Source organism: Lissotriton vulgaris, chromosome 2_1 (genome assembly GCF_964263255.1).
Source record: "Lissotriton vulgaris chromosome 2_1, aLisVul1.2, whole genome shotgun sequence".
NCBI lineage: Eukaryota > Metazoa > Chordata > Amphibia > Caudata > Salamandridae > Lissotriton > Lissotriton vulgaris.
The window spans coordinates 1,746,210,175-1,746,231,548 of NC_141687.1; the positions used below are offsets into that span (position 1 = coordinate 1,746,210,175).

Genomic DNA, 21,374 nt, shown 5'->3' on the forward strand with positions numbered 1-21,374 from the left:
CAAGAACTGACCCTCGCAGGAATGTAGTGGCTCAAAGGGAGGACCCATCAGTCTTGTAAGAACCACATTGAGGTTCCATTCAGGAGCTGGTGGAGTCCGTGGCGGAATGACTCTTTTGAGGCCTTCCAGAAATGCTTTGATGGCAGGCACCTTGAAAAGTGAAAGGTGCTGTCTATTTTGGAGGTATGCGGCTATCGCAGACAGGTGAATGCGAATGGAAGTATATGCCAGATTACACTTGTACGGATGGAACAGGTAACAGATGATGTTCTGGATAGAAGCATCTAGTGGATCAATGTTGTGGGTTGCGCAATAGATGACAAACCGTTTCCATTTCGCCGCATAACAGGCTCTAGTAGTGGGCTTCCTAGCCTCCCGAATGATGTCCATGCAATTGGGAGGAAGGTTGAGGTAGCCAAACTCTAGGACTTCAGGAGCCAGATGGCCAGGTTGAGCTGTTGCGGATCTGGGTGCTGAATGTCGCCATGGCTCTGCGTCAGAAGGCTGGGTGTGAGACGAAGCCTTTGATGCGGTACCACGGAGAGTTCCAGAAACGTGGTGTACCATGGTTGGCGAGCCCACGTTGGAGCAACTAGGATGAGAGTCATCGAGTGCTGCCTGAGCTTGCGCGCCACCAGCGGTATCAGAGGTGCTGGGGGAAAAGCGTACGCAAATCTGCCTGACCAGTTCATCCACATCGCATTGCCCTGTGATTGCGGGTGTGGGAACCTGGCGGCGAAGCTTTGGCATTTTGCGTTCTCCCTTGTGGCGAACAGGTCGATCTCTGGATGACCCCACCTTTGGAAGTACGGTTGGAGTACTGATGGATGTATCTCCCACTCGTGCATTTGATGGCTGTGCCTGCTGAGCAGGTCCGCCATTTGATTGTCCTTGCCTGGGAGATGTTCTGCCATGAGGAAAATGTTCCTCTGAATGGCCCACTTCCACATGCTCTGAGCCAGAAGAGACAGCTGCGGAGAGTGTGTGCCCCCCTGTTTCTGAATGTAGTACATGGCTGTCATGTTGTCCGTCCGGATCAACACGACCTTGTTGCACAGATGTACTTTGAATGCCTTTAAGGCCATGAAGATTGCCATCAGTTCCAGTACATTGATTTGCATCTTCCTTTGCTGTAGTGTCCATAGTCCCTGCACCGTGTATTGGAGTACATGCGCTCCCCAACCCTGGAGAGAAGCGTCCGTTGTCAGGATGATCTGCGGCCCAGGCTCTTGAAACGGTCGGGCCTTGCAAAGGTTTCGTGGATTCCACCAATGCAGAGAGTTGTATGCCTGACCGCTCACCAACACTAGGGGCCCGATGTAGGTAAACGGGATTTTCCGATTTCAAAATACCGAGGCGGGCCGAATCGGTATTCTGAAATCGGAAAACGAGATGTAGGAAAAAAATACCGACTGAAAACCGATTCGGTCGGCATCGGTAATGAGATTCGGTACGTTCCGATTCAGCTCGGTCCGAATCGGAAATTACCGAATCGGCCAACAACGATTCGGAAAATACCGAATCGGCTACCACCGAATCGGATATTTCCGATTCGGCGAATACCGAATCGGTAAAAGCCGATTCGGTAAAAACCGATTCGGCAATCATAGACCCATGGCGAAAAAGCCCATAGGAATGCATTGCATGACCCGATTCGGCTTTTACCGAATCGGATAATACCGATTCGGATTTTACCGAATCGGTAAAAGCAGACTCGGCAATAGGCGATTCAGCCAATGAGGTGGCTCCCCCTCCCCCACCCAAACAGGGAGTGGCAACCCTGGCAGGTGCAGCCAATTAAGAAGTTTCTAGAAGTTTCTGGAAAGCCTGCCTGAGCCCAACACACAGTTAGCAGCAGTGGGAGAAGGAGGTTGCAGACTGAGCAGGAGCAAGAGAATATGGCAGATCAGGCAGGAAGCCAGAAGTCCTCCCAAAAGAGGAAGCCCAAATTCACCACCACAGAACTACAGGTGCTGGTTGAGGAGGTGGTGAGGGTGCACCGGCAGCTCTTTGGCAAGCTGTCCCTCAACGTGCCAGACAGCACCAAGAGGCGATTGTGGGCAGACATCGCCCAGAAGGTCAATGCTGCTGGAGTCACCCCCAGGTCCATTGAGGAACTTAAGAAAAGGTTCTATGACCTCCGCAGCCTCACCAAGAGGAAGCTGGCCGACCTCCAAAGGCAGGCAGGACACACCGGAGGAGGCAAGAACCCGGCGCCACCCCTCACCGAGCTGGAGGAAATTGTCTCCAGCACCATCGAGAGGGAGAGCATTGTAGGGATCGGGACCCTGGACAGCACTGCGATGGCCACAGCTACAGGTAAGAAGCATGCGCATCATGACACACCCTACCAGACACCTCCCCATTAGACACAATGCATAGGCAAACACCAGCACTGTACTGTCACCAACATACAAGAGACAAGCATCATGGTACATGTAGTCAGCAGAAGTTAGCCAAATATGTCAGTGCAGAATCACAAGACAGGAAACAGTGTGACACGGTGTAAGGAGATGCAAGGACATGTGGAATGCCATAATTGTACTGACTGTAATACATCGGCACTCAGTTTACAAATGCTTCTTTGTACCTAGGGGCACCATCAGGCGGCACCACTGTGGCAGCAGAGGGAGCTTCGACATCACATACTGCAGTGGCAGGGCCGAGCACCAGCCAGCCTGGCCAGGAGGAGGAGGAAGAGGATGAGGAAGGAGACACCCCAGGGCTTGGAATGGAGGGAGTCCTGGTGATTGATTTCCAGGCAGTGCACTCCCCAGTACTGCCCAGCTCACCCCCCTTGCAATTTTCACCATGCAACTCCCCAACAAGGCAGACCATTCCGCCGACAACAGCTCCTGCCACAACCGTGGCCTTGCCACCCGTCCTACCTGTCCTGGGAGCAGGGGCTCCGGGACCGGCCAGCACCACACCACCACCAGTGGCACCCCAGCCCACTCAGCAGGCCGGAGGCAGCAGTGCCAGACGCCGTGCCACCACCACCACCACCACCACCACCACTGCTGCACCAGCACGGGAGGGCAGTGTGTTCCTGGGCCTGGAGGGCCAAATGGTCAAAATCCAGCGCCAACAGGCCAGATCCACCATGGCCTGCCAACGCCAGCTCCTGCAGCACAACCTGCAGATGGGGGAGTTGGTGAAGGGGTCCCAGGCTGTTGTGGACAGCAACAAGGAGGTGGCAGCAGGGTTGGGCAGGCTGACCACTGCCATCACCCACTCCTCTGCCAGGCAGGAGGAGCATGAGGTTGCGCGCAGGAGGGATGCCCGGGTGCTCAACCGGGCCATGGCCCGCCTTGCAGCGGCGACTGCACAGCTGTGCCAGCGTAGCGCAAATCAGGAGTCGGTGCAGAGTCAGCATACTGCTGAGCTGACCAGGGGGATGGCCAGGATCACCACGGCCATGGAGGCCATGTTAATATCAAACGCCGCCTCCAATCCTGCCCTGGACCTGGGTGATGCTGGTGACAGCAGCAGCCGCAGCAGCCCGGCCAGCGCTGCATCAGAGCCAAGGAGGAGCACCAGGCGCTCCGCTGATGCTGCTGGCCATTCGGAGGGGGCCGAGGGACACCCCAGTGGGTCTGGAAAGCGGGCCAAAAAATAGGCTTGCAAGGGGGGATGATCATACCAGAACCCTGGACTTTATTTGTTTTGACAGACTCCATTTTTTTATGCACTTCAGTGATGTAACTGTGGTGCATCACTATTAAAAAGTTTATTTTCCAAGCAACATTTAGCTGTCTTTGCATCTGTACTCAGTCAGAAATAGTTCTCAGTGATCTCCTCACGTCTGTATCTGCCATCACATGGCGTACACACCCCAGCTGGCTGTGTCAGTGGCACAGCTTCGTCGTCGTCATAGTCCTCGTAGTCAGACAACTCCACCTCAGTGCCCTTCTTGACCGCAAGGTTGTGTAACATTGCACATACAGCTATGATCTTGCAGCAGGTGATGGGGGTATACTGCCTTGCACCTCCACTCTTGTGCAGGCATCTGAATCTACTTTTCCAGATGCCAAAGGTCCGTTCAACAACATTCCTGGTGCGTATGTGGGCACGGTTATACCTCCTTTGGCTGGGTGTGGAGGGGTTGAGGTAGGGGGTGAGTATGAATGAGCGGAGGGCATATGCACTGTCGCCTGGAAGAGAAAGGGGTCACATTAGACACATGCATACATGTATTACACCTACCTACTATGTGTTATGGGGGTCTGATGATGTGGCTCACCTAGGAGGTATCCTTCTCCAAAATCGCCAGCCATCAGCCGTGCATATATGCCGCTCTGTTGGAATATATAGGAGTCATGGGTACTCCCTGGAAATTTTGCTACCAGGTCTGTGATGGTGCACTTGGCATTGCAGATCACCTGCACGTTGATGGTGTGTGTCGATTTCCGATTGCGGTATATGTATTCGGTGTCCGCTGGTGGGCAAATCGGAATATGCGTGCCATCTATGCAACCGATGACTTGGGGAAAGTGTGCCATCTGGTAGAAGTCCGCTTTGGTTTGTAGCAGTTCTGCGTGGGTTGCAGGGAATGAGATGTATTGGTCCATCCTGTCTATCATGGCGTCAAGGAATATGTGGAAGAACCTTGACAGGCTGCTCTGGCTCACCCCTCCTGCTGCTGCTACTCCACTTTGATAGCTGCCAGACGCTACCAGGTGTAGGCTGCATAGCACCTGGACGTGCGCAGGGATGGCGTGTGCCCTTGGGGTGTGGTGGTCCAAGTATGGCTTAAGGTCCCTGATGAGCTCAAGTATGGTGTCAGAGTCCAGCCTGTATCTCTGTAGGATCTCAGCCTCAGTGAGCATGAACAGGGTTATCCTCTGTCTGTAGACCTGTTCATTTCTTAGCCATTCCCTCAGTCCTTCCTGCTGTAGCCGTAGCCGCCTCGCAATGACATAGAAAGCTGCCATCCTGCAAGTTGCAATGCATTTTGGGACTGTTTATATGGTTTGGAGTTGGTTACCACCTGATTGCAATCCATGGTAAATACCGAGTGAATTCTACCGATTTTGAGCCGATTTCGGTGTTTCTGTGCCTCCCTACATCTCCCCAACTGTCGGAATCGGGGAATTTCCCGATCGGAGAATCATACGAATCGGCATGTTTTCCGATTCGGAGCATGTCCGAATCGGTATTTTTTCCGATTCGGTACATGGACCGAATCGGTGATTTTCCGAATCGGTGTCACTAACGAATCGGTAGTGGGACCGAATCGGTGATTTTCCGAATCGGTGTCACTAACGAATCGGTAGTGGGACCGAATCGGTGATTTTCCGAATCGGTGTCACTAACGAATCGGTAGTGGGACCGAATCGGTGATTTTCCGAATCGGTGTCACTAACGATTCGGTACATGGACCGATTCGGTCTTTGTAACCGAATCGGTGTTTTTCCGATTCGTTACATATCCGATTTTCGGTATGTACGTATCGGATTCTTTCACATTCGGTACACATTCCGAATCGGTTTTCTATCCGATTCGTTCTGTTTTTGGTTCCCTACATCTCGATGGCTGTTTACCGATCGGTAAGGGCCAAAAATCGGTATTTTCGGCCGATACCGATCGGTAAAGCCCTACCTACATCGGGCCCTAGGTCTTTTAACTGCCCATGAGCCTGAGTCCACTGACGTGCTAAGCACTCCTGAAGCGGACGCATATGTAGTCTCGCGTGCGGGACTATGGAGATGCAGGAGGCCATCATGCCTATCAACTGCATGAACACCCTGGCTGGAAGCGAGTGTTGAGGTCTGAATCTTTGGATCAGCGACTGAATGCTGTTGACTCTCACTGAATTCGGCTGCGCAGTGGCCGCCAGAGTGTTTATAGTCGCACCCAGATACTGCCGTACGTGGGCGGGCTGGAGATGTGATTTTGGATAATTCAGTGAGAAACCCAGATCGTGCAGAAGGTGAATGGTGTGGGACACGTGTTCGGCGCACTGCTGGGCCGACTTTGCTTGAATGAGCCAGTCGTCCAGATAGGGGTAGACGTGGATGTTTTGACGTCTCAGATGCGCCGCCACCGTCGCTAGGCACTTTGTGAAGACCCTCGGCGCTGTGGTGACCCCAAAAGGCAAAACCTTGAACTGGTAGTGCTGGTTTTGAATGGTGAACCTGAGGTACTTTCTGTGTGAAGGATGCAGTGGAATGTGAAAGTACGCATCCTTAAGGTCCAGAGTTGCCAGGAAGTCCCCTTGCCGAAGCAGTGGGAGAACCTGCTGCAGCGTGAGCATATGGAAATGTTCCGACAGAATGTAAAAGTTTAGAGGTCTGAGGTCTAGGATGGGCCTGAGGGATCCGCCCTTCTTTGGAATCAGAAAGTACAGGGAGTAAACTCCTGTACCTTGTTCTTGCAGGGGCACGAGCTCTATTGCTCCTTTTTGCAGCATGACGTCGACTTCCTGCTGCAACAAGTGCAAGTGCTCGCCGGACATAGGACGGCTTTTTGGGGGTATGTTGGGTGGAGTGGATGTGAGCTCCAGACAATAACCATATTGGATAAGAGATCTGACCCACCTGTCCGTGGTAATGGACTTCCACACGGGCAGGAACTGCTGGAGTCTCCCCCCGACCGGTGTTGCGTGGTCGGGGGGCAGTGACAAGGCGTCACTGTTTGTTGGCGGTGGAGGACCTGGAGCTGTTATTACCACGTCCTCTGCCCTTGACGTTGTTGCCACGGTATCCACCCGACCCTTGTTGGTATAGGAGGGTTGGATGTTGCTCTTATAGAACTGCGTTGACTGTGACGCTTGACCCCTCGAGGTGCCTCTATTATTGGAGCGACGAAAGGAACCACCCCGAAACTGCTGTGACTGCAAGGCACCCATAGACTTAGCAGTGTCGGTGTCCTTTTTCATCTTTTCGAGGGTGGTATTGACTTCTGGGCCAAACAGGTGGTCTGGGTTGACAGTTTGGTTGAGGATGGTAGTCTGAATGTCTGGTTTGAAACCGGATATTCTGAGCCATGCATGCCTACGAAGTAGAACGCTAGTGTTTATCGCTCTTGAGGCGGTGTCAGCCACATCCAGAGCGCACTTAATTGAAGCATTGGTGATAAGCTTCCCCTCCTGTATCAGCATCTCAGCTGCTTCCTTATACTGCTCTGGCAAGTGTTGTAGAAGGGTCTCTAGAGTGTCGTAGTGTGCCCTGTCGTAACGCGCAAGCAGCGCCTGTGTGTTGGATATGCGCCATATGTTTGCAGCCTGCGCAGCAACACGCTTCCCCGAAGCCTCAAATACTTTAGATTCCTTGTCTGGGGGAGGAGCATCACCCGTAGTCTGTGAGTTGGCTCTTTTGCTAGCACTGGAGACAACCAAGGAATCCAGAGGCAACTGTCCTTTGATGTATGTTGGATCAGTGGGCGCTGCCTTGTACTTTTTGTCAATACGTGGGTTGACTACTCTGGCTCGGGTGGGCTCCTTGAAGACCTCCGGCGCATGTTTTAACATCCCTTTTAGCATTGGCAAAGTCTTTACAGTTTTTTCAGCGACTGAAAAGGTGTCAAAAAGAAAATCGACGTCTACTGGGTCAGCATGGAGATCGACGTCATGGTTGGCTGCCGCCCTTTCAATTAGATTTACAACAAGGGGTGGTGAGGGACAGAGTCTCTGAATAAAGCAGAAAGCTCTCACCCAGTCAAGAGATCAGGGCTAGATCCAACACCGTTTTTTAGCTCACTGCACCATCCCAGTTTCAGAACCTGGCTGTATGCAAATTAGTCTGTTCCTGTCCCAGTGCATGATGGGAACAGGGCAAACCAAACTACAAAAGCCAATTCTTACACTGGGAAGGAAACAAGCTCCCGGGGACCGGTTTCTGGCATTACAGCCGTCTTCGGCCCGGTTTGCTTGAATCCTGATGGTGCAATGAGCAAGGGTCTCACATCTGAGAATACCCTTCCACGCTTAGGGTGGACAAAAATATTTACAACAAGGGGTGGTGAGGGACAGAGTCTCTGAATAAAGCAGAAAGCTCTCACCCAGTCAAGAGATCAGGGCTAGATCCAACACCGTTTTTTAGCTCACTGCACCATCCCAGTTTCAGAACCTGGCTGTATGCAAATTAGTCTGTTCCTGTCCTTTCAATTAGAGCATTGAAAGCTGCAGAGTCCTCAGTTGGAGAAGTTTTTGCTGAAAAGAGCTGAGGCTCCTGTCCTGAATGCGAGTCCCCAGGGTCGCCACCAGCAGACCAAGGCTCAGTCACATCCTCCGGGTCTGAGTAGACTGGGTAGGCATGCTCATCCTCGTCGTTACCATCACCCTCCTCAACATTAGAATGAGTGGGTGAAAGTTCATGGCCTTGAGGTGATGCAGGCTCTAAAGGGGCAGAGGCACCAGCAGGGTTTATCTTTCTTTAAGTGGGATTTGGAAATGCTCCAAAGCTGGTTCAGGGGTGATCCTCCGTTTAAGGAGAGAGAGCTTGCCTGTGTTGGCGTCGATGATTACTTCTCGACGCTCTTCTTCTGCCAGTGGTTGGTGGCGCGGGCTTGGAACCACCAACGATGCCTTCGGCGTCGAAGATAACTTCAAGGGCCCCCCGGCCCCAGGCTTTGCTGTGAAAAGCCTTCGGCGCCGTTTTCGGCGGTAACGTGAAGAGAATCGGCGTTGGCACTTTCGCCGGTTTCTGGAGAGGCTTGGGCACAGTGTCCTGCGGCTCGACTGCCGCGGTCCCCTCCCCAATACGCTGAAGGGACTCGTTGACCTTTTTAGTGAGCGAGGCGGAGGGATGGACCGACTCGAGAGAGTCTTCTGAAGCAGATTTTGGGCCGGCGACCGAGGCCGCAGTCTTCGGAGCCGACGCAGCAGCCCCCTTGGCCTTGTCGATTGGAAGCGGGTCAGCGATAGACTTGGGGTCGTCCTGCCGCTTTTTTGTGCTCTTCTTATGGTCGTCGACCTTCTTGGCATAGATGCGACTTTTAAGTGAGTCGACCAACTTCGGCGCCGACGCCGCCGCGTCGCCCGTTTTCTCCTTCGGCTTCGACACGGTGGTCTTTGGGTCGGCCATTTTGGCGTGTCCCTTGAGCTCGACGGCCATCTTGGATTTCTTCGGCGCCGAGGCCTCCGAAGCCTTCGATCCGACCAGTGCGAATTGCGCTTTCGGTTTCGAGACGTCTGGCGTCGAGACCGATGGTTTCACTTTCGGTTTCTGTACCGTAAGTGGCGCCGCATCAATGTCCGTGGCCGGGCCGGAAGGCGGAGCCGTGGGACGGGAATCAAGACTTGGGTAAGGCCCGAAGGCGATCCCTCAGCCTGGGCCTTATAATGTTGGCTGGCCCCGGAGTCAGTGTGAGGAAGCTCTTCCTCCGAGCTATCCTCTACGGTGGCAATGGCCCCGTCGTCGTCCCCTACCTCCTCGACGACTTCATCGAAATCCTCGTCTTCCGTGTCGTAGTCCTCCTCGACCTCCGACGCCGGGTTAGATTCCGTGATATCTTGGATAGTGTCGTCGCACACATCCTCCGTGTCGAAGATGTCCGTTGGAGGGGGTGCCGATCGCTGGGCCTGCAGTCTTGCAGCTCGGCGGAGCTTAAGCGTCTTCTTCGACCGGAACTTGGAGCAGGCCATACACTTGGCCTCGTCGTGGTCCGGCGACAAGCACTTATTGCACACCGGGTGCACGTCGATATGTGGGTACTTCGAGGCACACACCGGGCACCTCTTAAATGGACTTCGTTCCATGATGAAGTAGTTTGGAGCGTCGTGTAGGCCCGTCCGCGCCAAAAGCACGCGGAAGGGCGGAGTTGGCTCGGAGTCGATGAAACAAACGAACCCGAACGATAGACAATACCGACGCGAGTCCTAAAGACCTTTTGGTCTCAAGTAAAAGAAGTTAAACAACTATCGATTCCTACAGAGGGAACCGAAACACATCCGAACCCAATGGCGGAAAAAAACAATCTGGGGATGGAGTCGATGCCCATGCGCACTGTAGTCCAGGGGAGGAGCCACCTATCTCGTGATACTTTGAAGACTCTTCCAGGACAACAATGTGCAATCATCCGGACCCAACACTAGGCGGCGATCTATGCACAGATATGAATTCAGCAGCCCACATGCCTCGAACCTGTCCAAACCTCCTCCGGACACTGATTTAGCACCTGCTCAACCGCATCCCATACAGAATGGGAATAGCGGCCCAAGAGACAGGCAGTGTTCACAGAACGCAGTCCAGAACTTGCAGAAGAATAAATCTTCTTGCCAAACTGCTCCAATTTCTTGGATTCTTGTCTGGTGGAGCAGAAGGAAACGCACTGTAAGAAGTGGAGGCCTGAACCACCAAACTTTCATGTGTGGAGTGCTGGGTGAGGAAGGTAGGGTCGACCCACACCCTTATCCACAGGAGCCCCTGTGTTGGGCCGGGACAAAGTGCCCAAAAGCACATCAGAAAGTGCCTCATTAAACAGCAACAGCGGTTCAGTAGGTTTGGTCCTGACAGCCACTGTAGGGAGCTCGAGGTCAAGAGCTTCGGCCTCCCTACGTAGCACCGTGAAAAAGGAACCACTCTCCTCCATAGTAGATGAAGGGGATGGTGAACCAGGCGCCGGAGTGTAATCCAGGCCACCGGCCTCCCCCCCTCATCCCAATCTGGGACGGACTCGCACTGTGCTGCGAGAGAGTCTTCAAACCCTTCCCAATCCTCCCCTTCCTGCACGGGGGGGGGGGGGGGGGGAGAGGGGGGGATGAGGACGTGGGTGAATAAAAGGTTAAAAGTCCCCCATTGGCGTTGGAATCGGCGCCCGGAGACATCCCTCCGGCACCGTGTCGCCGTCTGAAAAGAAGTCGGCGCCGTCATTGCCAGCATCGGCGACGTCGATGTCAGTGGGGGCTGCACAGGGTCCACTGGCAAGAACGGGGAGCCCCGGCCACACCCATTGAGGCATCGACAACGTCGGGCCGGAGCTGGCGAAGAACTCTGAACAGTGGGTCCCGCAGGGCCCGAAGGCGATCCAATGGGGCGCATGGGCCGCAGATACGTGCCATGGCAGACACGAAGTCTTGCAATTCAGGTGGAGTTGCAGATGGACCCGAGGAAAGGTGGGGAAGCCAACGGTAACTGCTCAGGCTCCGGCGGAGCCGCAGGGGCGGTGCCACCTGCCCCTTTGGCCACGTCCTGCAACCGGCAAGTGGATGACTAAGAGCGACGACGCTTCTTCGACTTTTTGTGCTTCGCCTTACCTGACTCTGAGTGCGAAGACTTCAAATGGTCGTGCTTGCTCCCCGACTGGGCCCTCGACCTCCCACAAGACCGGGAACGACGTGGGGCCGACTCCTCGGCCTCCAGCCATTTTCAGGACCGCTCCAGCAAGCTGTAAATTGTAACTGGAGGGCTACCTCCCAGACGCTGAGGGCCGTCTGGAGCACCTACTTCTTGTTTGCTGGAAGCCCCTCCCTGCAGAATCCTTTTAAGCTCACCCACATTGCAGCTCTCCAGTTTGTTGAGCTCAAACTCCATGCTTTCAGTAGGCAGTGGTCTAGATGCACAAAGTCAGGTAGAATGGAAGTGAATTTGGTAAAAGCAAAGAGGTCAATCAAGAAGAATTTAAAAAGAGGTTGAATCTGGTATCAAGTTATTTATATGGGATGTTAGTATTACATAAAATCACTGAGTTGCAATGCGCAAACACAAGAACTGAATCTCACCACTGGACACCAATGTAAGAAATTGGGTCTTTGAGGGGGGTGAAAACACTTCAAGCAACAACCGCAATCAAGAGGGTACAGGCAGACTTCAAGCAGCAGAGCATGCCTCTGGTAGCAGCACCACAGTCGTTTGAGATACAAAGCAGGCCTCAAGCAGGAGGGAAGTCCTCTAAAATATAAGGCAGTCCGTTCTATGGGCCCTCTGCAGGCCCTGAAATTAACTGATGAGTGGCTCAAGAAGTTTAATCCCTAGTGCCAACCTCTGCAGTGGGGAAAATTTTTAGCTCAACCCCACATCTGGTTCTGGAAAGTTCCTCACTTCCTTCCCCTGTCCAGGCTCCAAGTGGTCTAGGGTGACAATGGACTGGTGTAAAGTTTATTTTGTATGATGAAGGCCTGTCTTTCAAATGTAAGTGGGGTAGGGCACCGCTCCACCCCTCCCATCCTGGCAGGATGGTCCTCTCCCAGCTACACCCAGGTGTTACTGTTCACTGTGTGGGCCCAATACACATTCCTGATGGGGGAACAATAAACAGGCCTATGCAGCAAGAAACTCCTAGAAGTCTTCAGGAAGTTAGCATTGTTCTTCTGTAAACATGACATTTTTAGAATGGCCATCTAAAATCAGACTTTACCATTCAAAAAGATTTTAAATTACAATTCATTTGAGTCCAAACATTACACGTCTACTTGCTCCCAATCAAAAGTTAGCACACGTTCAATGAAATAAGGTAACCCAATGTTGACCTAGGAAGAGGTAAGCAGTACAGTAGTGAAAAACACATTTAGGAATTTTTAACTACCAGAAAATCTAAAACTTAAAAACACATACCCTACTTTTTCAATACAATTCACCCTGCCCTATAGGCTGTTTAGGGCCTACATTACCTTAGGGGTGACATATATGCGGAAATACTAATCTACAGGCCCCCGGGCCCATCTGGAAAATTCTTGGATGCCATCAGTGATCCAAGCTCTCCTTTCATTGTCAAATATAAAGATTGCTTACTGTTAAGTGAATTTAACACTCGCATGTACAATCCTGCAATGCAGGCGGAATCTAGGCTGTGGGAGTCATTGGACATTTTCAATCTACTCCTGTATGTCTTTTTCCCCACCCATGTTAAGGGTCACATTCTGGACCAAATTTTTCCAATGAACAGATTGGAACAGATCTGCTGCTTCCCCTAGTATGGTCTGACCATTATCTCTTGGGTTTTAGAGTGGGCAAGGAATCTAATGACCCTCGCTTCTATGGGACGGTGCGAATAGTTTTAGACCCTTCTACCAGATAACCTGAGAAGCTCTATCAGATGCACTTAGGTCTCACCCGATTCCTCAGAGTGGCAATCTGGAGAACGATGTACTCGGTTTGGAGAATTGCCTCCAGCTTCGCACCGGGGAGCTCGCTCCGCCTACTGTGCGCACAGCTAAATCCCCCCCCAAAGCCTCAGCCCCATGGTTTACTGAAGCCCTCAGAAAAGGGCAAGAGTGCCTGTAAATGCTTGGAGAGAGTATGGCGCAAAAACTTCAACACCGCAGATAAAGTCAACTACAAAAAGTCCTCCAAGCACATTACAATAAAATTCTTGAAGAAAAGAAAATTTTCTTCTGCACTAAGATTGATTCTGCAGGGAACAAAAGCAAGGAAATCTTAATATAGTAAGAGAGTTCTCATCCCTGAGGGCGGTGGACAGCCAGTTCACTCTCAACAGGGAATGGACTAGCCACCTCGCCTCTTTTTTCTACGATAAAATTAAGACCATCCAAGACTCGTTTGAGACCCCATCCCTGGTCAAGGGGACAAACGTATGGCCTTCCACTGGTACTCCTGTGGCTGGAAAAATCCCTGAAGATAATGCAAGCCCTTAAGTCAGGCACCCCCACCGATATATGCCCAGCCAGAGTATTGTCATCTGTAGCAGGGATCATAAACCCTGCAGTCAATTCGATCCTCAATTCCTCGTTGGAAAAGAAGCAGGTGCCTGGCAGTTGAAAGATGCAAAATTCCTCCCTCTGCTAAACAAACCTTCGGCAAACCCCTTGGTGGCCTCAAATACAGGCCAATGTCATTACTCTCGTTTTTCTCAGGGGTCCTGGAGAAATATGTGAACCTAGTTCCAACAGAATTTGTGGAAGTTAACCAATTGCTCCACGATAACCAGTCTGAGTTTAGAGCAAACTTCAGCACAGGTACAGCCCTGCTGGAGGTCTCCGAGGTAAAAAAAAAGACACTAGATAAAGGAGGCAAAACTGTGTTGATCCTTTGACCTTTTCGCGGCTTTTGATTCCGTGCCTCATGACCGCCTCCTGCATAGACTTTGGGAGAGTGGCCTTGGCAGCACGGTACTCAAGTGAGTTCCCTCCTTCCTGGAGGATTGACAGCAAACTATTTGGTCTCGTCCCGCATTTGCCCCCCTTCAGGTCAGAGTTCCACAAGGCTCTATTTTGAGCCCAACACCTTTTAATTTGTATATGGCCCCTCTGGCTCAACTAGCTGAATTACATGGCGCAACAATAATTTCATACGCAGATGACACCCAACTGCTGTTTACATGAACTAAGGGTACTGATTTCAGGGGTGCGGAGATCAATAAATGTCTGACAGAAGTGTTTGCCTGGCTAAGAAGGAACCAACTAAAGTGCAATCGGAGAAATCACAGATCATATTCTTCGGGTCCTCCGCCAATGACATCTGGTGTCAATGGTGGCCTTCAGACATGTCTCCCCCTGCTACTTCAGTTAAGAACTTGGGGATCAAGTGTGACGACAACTTATCCATGAAAGCCCAGACTCAAACAGCAGTGGGGACATGTTTTGGCCTATTAAATATGCTTAAAAACGTTCTCCCCCTACTACTAGTCGCTCATAGAAAAACTGTAGCCAAGGCTCTTATTGTCTCAAGACTGGACTACGTTAACATTCTATATCTGGACCTCCCAGAATACCTATTGAAACGGCTGCAAGTGGCTCAGAATGCGGCACCCTGGGCGATTCTTTTGCTAGGCCCTAGATCACGGATCACCGCCCACATGAAAGGCTTACACTGGTTGCCGATTCGAAAGAGAATCCGGTTTAAAGCATTGGTATTGGCATTTAAGGCCTTACATGACAACGGCGCCTTCTACATTAGAAAGAGAGTCAAGCATTACATCCGAGCAGAACTAAGAAATCGTCTTCACAGCTGCAGGTGATTATTCCCAAGTTTTCCCTGGCCAGCAAGGGCAGCCGTTCCTTTTAAGTTCAGGCCTCCCATCTGGGGAATCGCCTGCCATTGTCACTCAGACAGGAGAAAGAGCTACTCAGGTTTCAGAAGAGGCTAAAAACCTTGTTATTTAACAATAGCCGACAGCCTTCTCATTACTAGTATAATTCAGCACTCTGTCATGAGGTCGTGCAGCGCCGGGACACTCTTCCGAGTAGCAGTGCGCACTTTATAAATGCCAATTTACATTACATATTAAAAAGGAAGGGTTTGGCCTGGAAAAAAAAAAGTTTATTTTGCCAGGACAAATTAGCAACTTAAAACTGTATTACAGACTGTAGCGGCAGGCCTAAGACATTTGAAAAGGCTATTATTAGTGAGTGGCATAATAAGTGCTGCTGTCACTAGTAGCATTTAATTTTCAGGCCTTTGGTACCGGTGGTACCATATACGAGGGACTTAAAAGTTAATTAAATGTACCAACCAGGTGTAAACCAATTGTACAATGTTTTAGAGGGAGAACACAAGCACTTTATCCCTGGATAGCAGTGGTAAAGTGCACAGAGTGCTAAAGGACAACATAAACAAGTTCAGAAAACAGGAGGGGTGAAGGTAAAAAGCTTAGGAGTGACTCTGTAGAGGAGGCCAAGTCCATCAACCTCATTCAGGAATGTGTGCACAAGGTTACATTACCCACCATGTTCTGTAGCTGGTGGGTTCAGACTAACTACCTGGAGGCTTCTTGCTACTACCAAAGCCAGAAGAAGAAGGTTTGAAGGCAGATCCCTGCATTTTTAGGTTCTAACCTGGAAGCAGCTTTTGCTGCACATCTCACTCTCTAAACTTCGACTTCCATTTTGGTTAAGAATCCTCTGATTCCACCCTGGCTACCTATTTATTATCCAGCCGATGAATGACTTGTGCATGTCCATTAAGGCCAGATCATCATCTCAGGGCACAATAATCTACCAATGTTATACCAATAACTGACTGGAGCATACAAGTGAAAACCCATACCCAGGTTCAAATTATTTTATAACCTCTTCACCTCAGTGTGCTGTGGAGTAGGCTGTCTCAGCAGTGCATAACTGCCTACATAATAAGTCTGTGTGCTTCCACTTCCCTGGTTTAAGCTCAACCTCTGGTATAAGGCCAGACATAATCATCTCCCCACCAACAATGTATCAACCCACCCAAGATGTGCAGGCTGAGACTCTGAACCTACATGGGGACAAAGCTACAACACACGTCATCAGCAAATTTAAGGGCACTGGCTCAGATCACGTACGTAATGTCACCTTTAGACTACTCAGTCAATCTTTTCAATTTAAAAACAGGAATGCACAAATTGATTTTGTGAATTAGCATTGTCGAACAACATTGCTTGTTAAATTATCGCCAAGCTGGGTTTAGGCCTCATAACACCGAGGTAGTTATGCTTTCAGTCTTGGGTGATCTGCGACTCGCAGCCGACAAGAAGACTCCCTCAGGATTAATCCTACTTGACCTCTCAGCCGACTTTGATACGGTGAACCATGAGCAGCTACTTGTTCGCATGCGGCGGCTGGGGGTCACTGGGACGGTCCTCCAGTGGTTCACTTAATTCTTGGAGGATCGATGTCAGAAGGTCCAATTAGGAGACCATATGTCCAGGCAGGGTGATCTTCTCTGGGGGTCCCGCAGGGATCGGCACTATCCCCCCTGCTCTTTAATATCTACCGTAAAGACAAGGGAGAGAGACCCCTTATAGCCCAGGGGAATGGGGTACTTTTAAACAGTAAAGTGAAAAGCTTCCCTTGGGTAAGTGACTATATAGGGATGCCCAAAGAATTGGTCTGGGACACAAAGCTTCACTAAGCAAAAGCATAAACAATAAAAACAGTTGTGTACAAAATGTAGAAATTTATTCAAACATACAATAAAAACATGTTAAAAATCAATATTTTTACTTAAAAAAGACCCTTTGCATTAATTTAAAAAGAACAATAACTCATTCACAGTTTATACATGTAAACAAATGTCTATACTGAAAAATAGCAAATAAAAATACTTTCAATGTATCAAAGGAAATTTAGGAAAAGAGAGAGACACACACTGAGACATCAACAGTTTGTCATTTGGAAAATGCACATCATATACCTCTTTTGAACTCAAACCAAGACTTGATTTTTTTCCGTGTTCTTGGAGTGAGTTGGGTGATTGGATTGTGCTGTGTTAGGCGTTGACGCGTTTCGATGGTTTTAGTTTATTCATATACCATCTTTTTCAAGACTATTGGATTTTATTGTCTCTCCTGTATTGGCACGGGATGGTTGCCAACATTGAAAGTATTTTTATTTGCTATTTTTCAGTATAGACATTTGTTTACATGTATAAACTGTGAATGAGTTATTGTTCTTTTTAAATTAATGCAAAGGGTCTTTTTTAAGTAAAAATATTGATTTTTAACATGTTTTTATTGTATGTTTGAATAAATTTCTACATTTTGTACACAACTGTTTTTATTGTTTATGCTTTTGCTTAGTGAAGCTTTGTGTCCCAGACCAATTCTTTGGGCATCCCTATATAGTCACTTACCCAAGGGAAGCTTTTCACTTTACTCTTTAATATCTACCTCCAACCCTTGATTGAGGCTCTGGCAAAAGCGGATTGCCAGGTGTTTAACTATGCAGACGATACTCAGTTAATAGTGCGCATTAATAACTCCCTTCACTCACAGCGGAACGTTCAGAACATTCTTCGGTACACCATGAATTGGATGACCTCTAAATCTCTGAAGGTGAACCCAGACAAAACTGAAGTCTTGGTACTATCCCCAGGCTCTTCCCCTTGGTCTAGCCTCTTTTGGATTCAAGAGCTGGGCACTACACCCAACGCCGGTGTCAGGAGTGAAGAGTTTGGGCATTAGGCTAGCACCGGACTGACCTTAAAGACCCAGGTGTCTGCTGTTGTGGGAAGTTGCATCGGATTGATGCGCCAACTTCGGAAACTATCGATCTTGTTGTCACCCGATACCATGCAGGCAGCGGTGACTGCATTAATTCTATCTCGCCTAGATTATGGAAAGGCAGTCTATATTGTCCTTCCCGGTATACTCTTGAGGAAACTCCAAGTGATCATGAATGACGCAGCAAGGCTGATATATAAACTACCTCGTAGAGCGCATGCTACCTCCTTGTTGCATCAACTGCACTGGTTACCTATCAAACAAAGGGTAAGCTTCAAGGGCTTGTGCATTGCACATAAATCCCTGTTTGGTGAAGCACCCAAATATATCAAAAACCGATCGAAGCCCTACGAACCGGGCCGCCACCTTTGCTCATCACAGGCTAGCCTCCTTGTCTGCCCTCGCTTCATCAGGGACACATTTGGAGGCAGGGACTTTTCGGTCTCCATCCCCCAAATTTGGAACAAGCTACCGGAGGGCATGCGCAAGGAAGCCAGATTGCTCCCATTTCGGAGGAGTCTCAAGACGATGCTGTTCAGAGAGGCATTTGACCAGGCCTACACTGATCTATGCAGAGCTCAGTGGCGCGAAAGAACTTCGGACTGTTTGATCTATGACGCAGTGCTTAGAGACCTCTGGTGATTAGCGCTTTGTAAATGCAACTTAACATTAACTACTCAGGCAATCTTTTCAATTTAAAAACAGGAATGCACAAATTGATTTTGTGAATTAGCATAGTTTGCAATACTTAAAAAAAATATCTATATTGTATTCCCGCTGAATATGTACAACCTACTTCATTAAATTAAGCTTCATAGCAATTAATAGCAACTAATATAAAAAGTATACATAAAGTCCTGAACCAATAAATGGCAATCTCTTCTCACGGATCTTACTTACCTGTACAAAAGCAATGCCGAGCCCTACTGCCCCTATGATCTTTAAGTGGGCTTGGATGAAGTTTTCCAGCTTGGCGATGCAGCCGCCCTGTGGAGAGAAGAAACACTTGTAATTGTGGCTCTCAGATTATTCTGCAGAAAGTCGAGGAAACCTGATAAACTGAGCGTGTAAAGGAAGAACGCTGTGGAAGTTATACATTCCACTCAAGAAGCCTGATAGAGAGGATATATCCCCCACCCCGCCACAGACCTCTTACCTAAGGGAATATGTGTCATGGGGAATTGTGGGGTTCAGTAGGAGGGTGCATGGGAGTGTGTCTGCCACCAGACCGATCCCAAGATGCAGCATCACCTTGGAGTGCTGCTAGGTGGCATCTCGCCATGTGGCTCAGTAATGCCACTACGGCCAACTAATTTTCCAGCTGATTCGGTCTTTTGGATTGAAGTGGCAAGCATGTGACAAGATAAAACAATGCAGCTAGCGACAAGGAGGACCTTCAGCTAACCGATCAACTTTAAAGACGTGGAGTGCAGCATGTAGAGAATCGTCTACACAGGTTTCCCCACAATTTCTACCCCGCCTACACCCGTTTCATTCTCGTATAAGATTAAAAATGCATACAGCATGGTGCAGGCATGGTGAATTTTTGAGAGTAACTGCAAAGTTATCACTTTGTAGGTGACCCACTGATTTTTACTTTGCTGGGGAATGGCCAATATTCCTTCTAATGGTGAAACAACTGGACATGTAAAACTGGCTTCCCAAATCAACTAACCGGTCTACCTGAATATTTCCATACATATGCAAGCTTGGCTTATGCACGTAAAATGTTTAGGAGGTCAGACCCTGGTCTGAACTGTCTTCCAGAAATGGCTCTATTGATAAAACTATCCATATCCTTTCACTAGTGGCTTCTCCTTCATATAACATACAAAACGTTGGGTAAAACATCAACTTCTCTGAGGCTATTATTTCACAAAGCTCTTTCGGATGTGGGCACCATCATCATAGCACTTGCTAGTAAATATTTCTTGCAAATGCGTAAACGAGACCTGCCGTAAAGTGCTGTGCACAGAACAAGAGATCGTTATAAAAGGAAAGCAAAGCAGACAAAATACAAGTAGAAGAGTCACCTATCACGTGTCCTGCCCTCAAAATCAGAAGTAACAAAAACAGGAGAGATATTTACCTCGGTTTTGTAGATGTTCGAGGGATGGTCTCTCACCCCACACCGTGGAGTCAGCGTCTTGCAGCAGCTGTCGGGGACAAAGCGGTTTTCTGCATCTGGCGATTTGATCCAATCGCTGCCACTCCAGTCAGAAGAATTGGCACTACCACAGCACTTAAACTAAGCACACATGAAAAATCTGGCGGTTACTGATATCACCAAAATCAGGAGGCACAAAATTCAAACTGCAAATGTCAACACAAATTTCAGGAAGTTGGTGCACTACAGATCCATCTAGTTTAACATCTTATCCATCTCAACAAATGAAGGCCTCTTATTTCACTTGATCACAAAGGACCTCAAATAGACACAAAGCCAAACATTCTTGGCTTGTTCTGGACCACAAATCCCTGCCTGCCCTTGCTACACATAGCCCCGAACTTCACAATATTCCACCCTTAACTGGCCATTCATGATTCTCGCTAGTTCCAATCACACAAAGAACTGACCTTTTAAGCAAAGACAATCAGTTTCCTTTTCAGATGTGCAGGCTTAAGGGAACAAAGTAAAGTAATCTTCTAATGTGCTGGATGCAGCAAAGATGGTTGGCAGGGGAGTGATAGGGGCATGCTTGGACACTCGGGATCACACCACAGAGAAATCAAGCAAACAGCCTGATCTGCATCTGAATAATAAGGCCTAGTCATTAAGAAGTAGTATATAAGTTTGGTATTTGGGGCATATATTCAATGCCTCTTGATAGCGCTTTTTTTGGCAAGTGTGGATAGCAGTTTCAAACATGCAGTGTCCTCGCCAGAGTGGCTCCTACCTCTTGTTGCAGTTTGTCAACAGCATTGGTAACCTTTTCCTGCCCACTCTGCTGGTACTTCATGGTCATGGTGTCCTTCAGATTTTGTTTGAGCTCTGTGCTCAGCTGTAGAGGCAATCAGACAATGAGGGAGTGACCAGTAAGAGATGTTTAACAACACTGAGTTTTGTCAGGCCCAATTCATATAACGTAACCAGAAGAGATTAGTAGTAAAGGTTTAATCAGGGTACACCCCCAGTGCTATCTTCACAACTACCATCTCCATGGATTAGCACAGTCTCAAAACATAATTGTACATGTGTCTGTGGTCTTCCTAATATTTACTGCAACTCCTACTCCTTGGAAGAAGAAGGCAGGCAAAAGCAAGCAATCACATGCAGAGATGTGCAGGCACTGGCAAAGAGAGAGACACACAGATGCCAATAGAGACATTCATGCAGAGCTACTGACAGAGAGGCATAGCTCAAAGCAGAGACCTAGAACCAATACCAGAAATATACAGCAGAAGAGGAGAGACACCAATATACAGGCAGGACATTTCACAGAAGACACACCACTAGAACAGATAAGGAGCACCCAAAAACCAATCAGACACATCCTTATAACTAAGACAAGCCAGCAACCACAAAGCAGAGAATCTGTTCATATATGCATGTTTCCGAT

At 49.2% G+C, this 21,374-nt stretch overlaps 1 protein-coding gene across 3 annotated transcripts in view; it reads right to left on the bottom strand.

The window, feature by feature from the left end:
- CD151 (CD151 molecule (Raph blood group)) overlaps nt 1-21,374 on the bottom strand; it is a 161,687-nt gene that overhangs the window by 15,917 nt on the left and 124,396 nt on the right. For all 3 annotated transcript variants that reach the window (XM_086957747.1, XM_086957749.1, XM_086957748.1), the window contains 3 exons: nt 20,712-20,816; nt 19,904-20,062; nt 18,715-18,801 (listed from right to left, as the gene is read on the bottom strand). In XM_086957747.1, the coding sequence (XP_086813873.1) occupies nt 18,715-18,801; nt 19,904-20,062; nt 20,712-20,816 (351 nt within the window). The remainder of the gene's footprint in view (nt 1-18,714; nt 18,802-19,903; nt 20,063-20,711; nt 20,817-21,374) is intronic.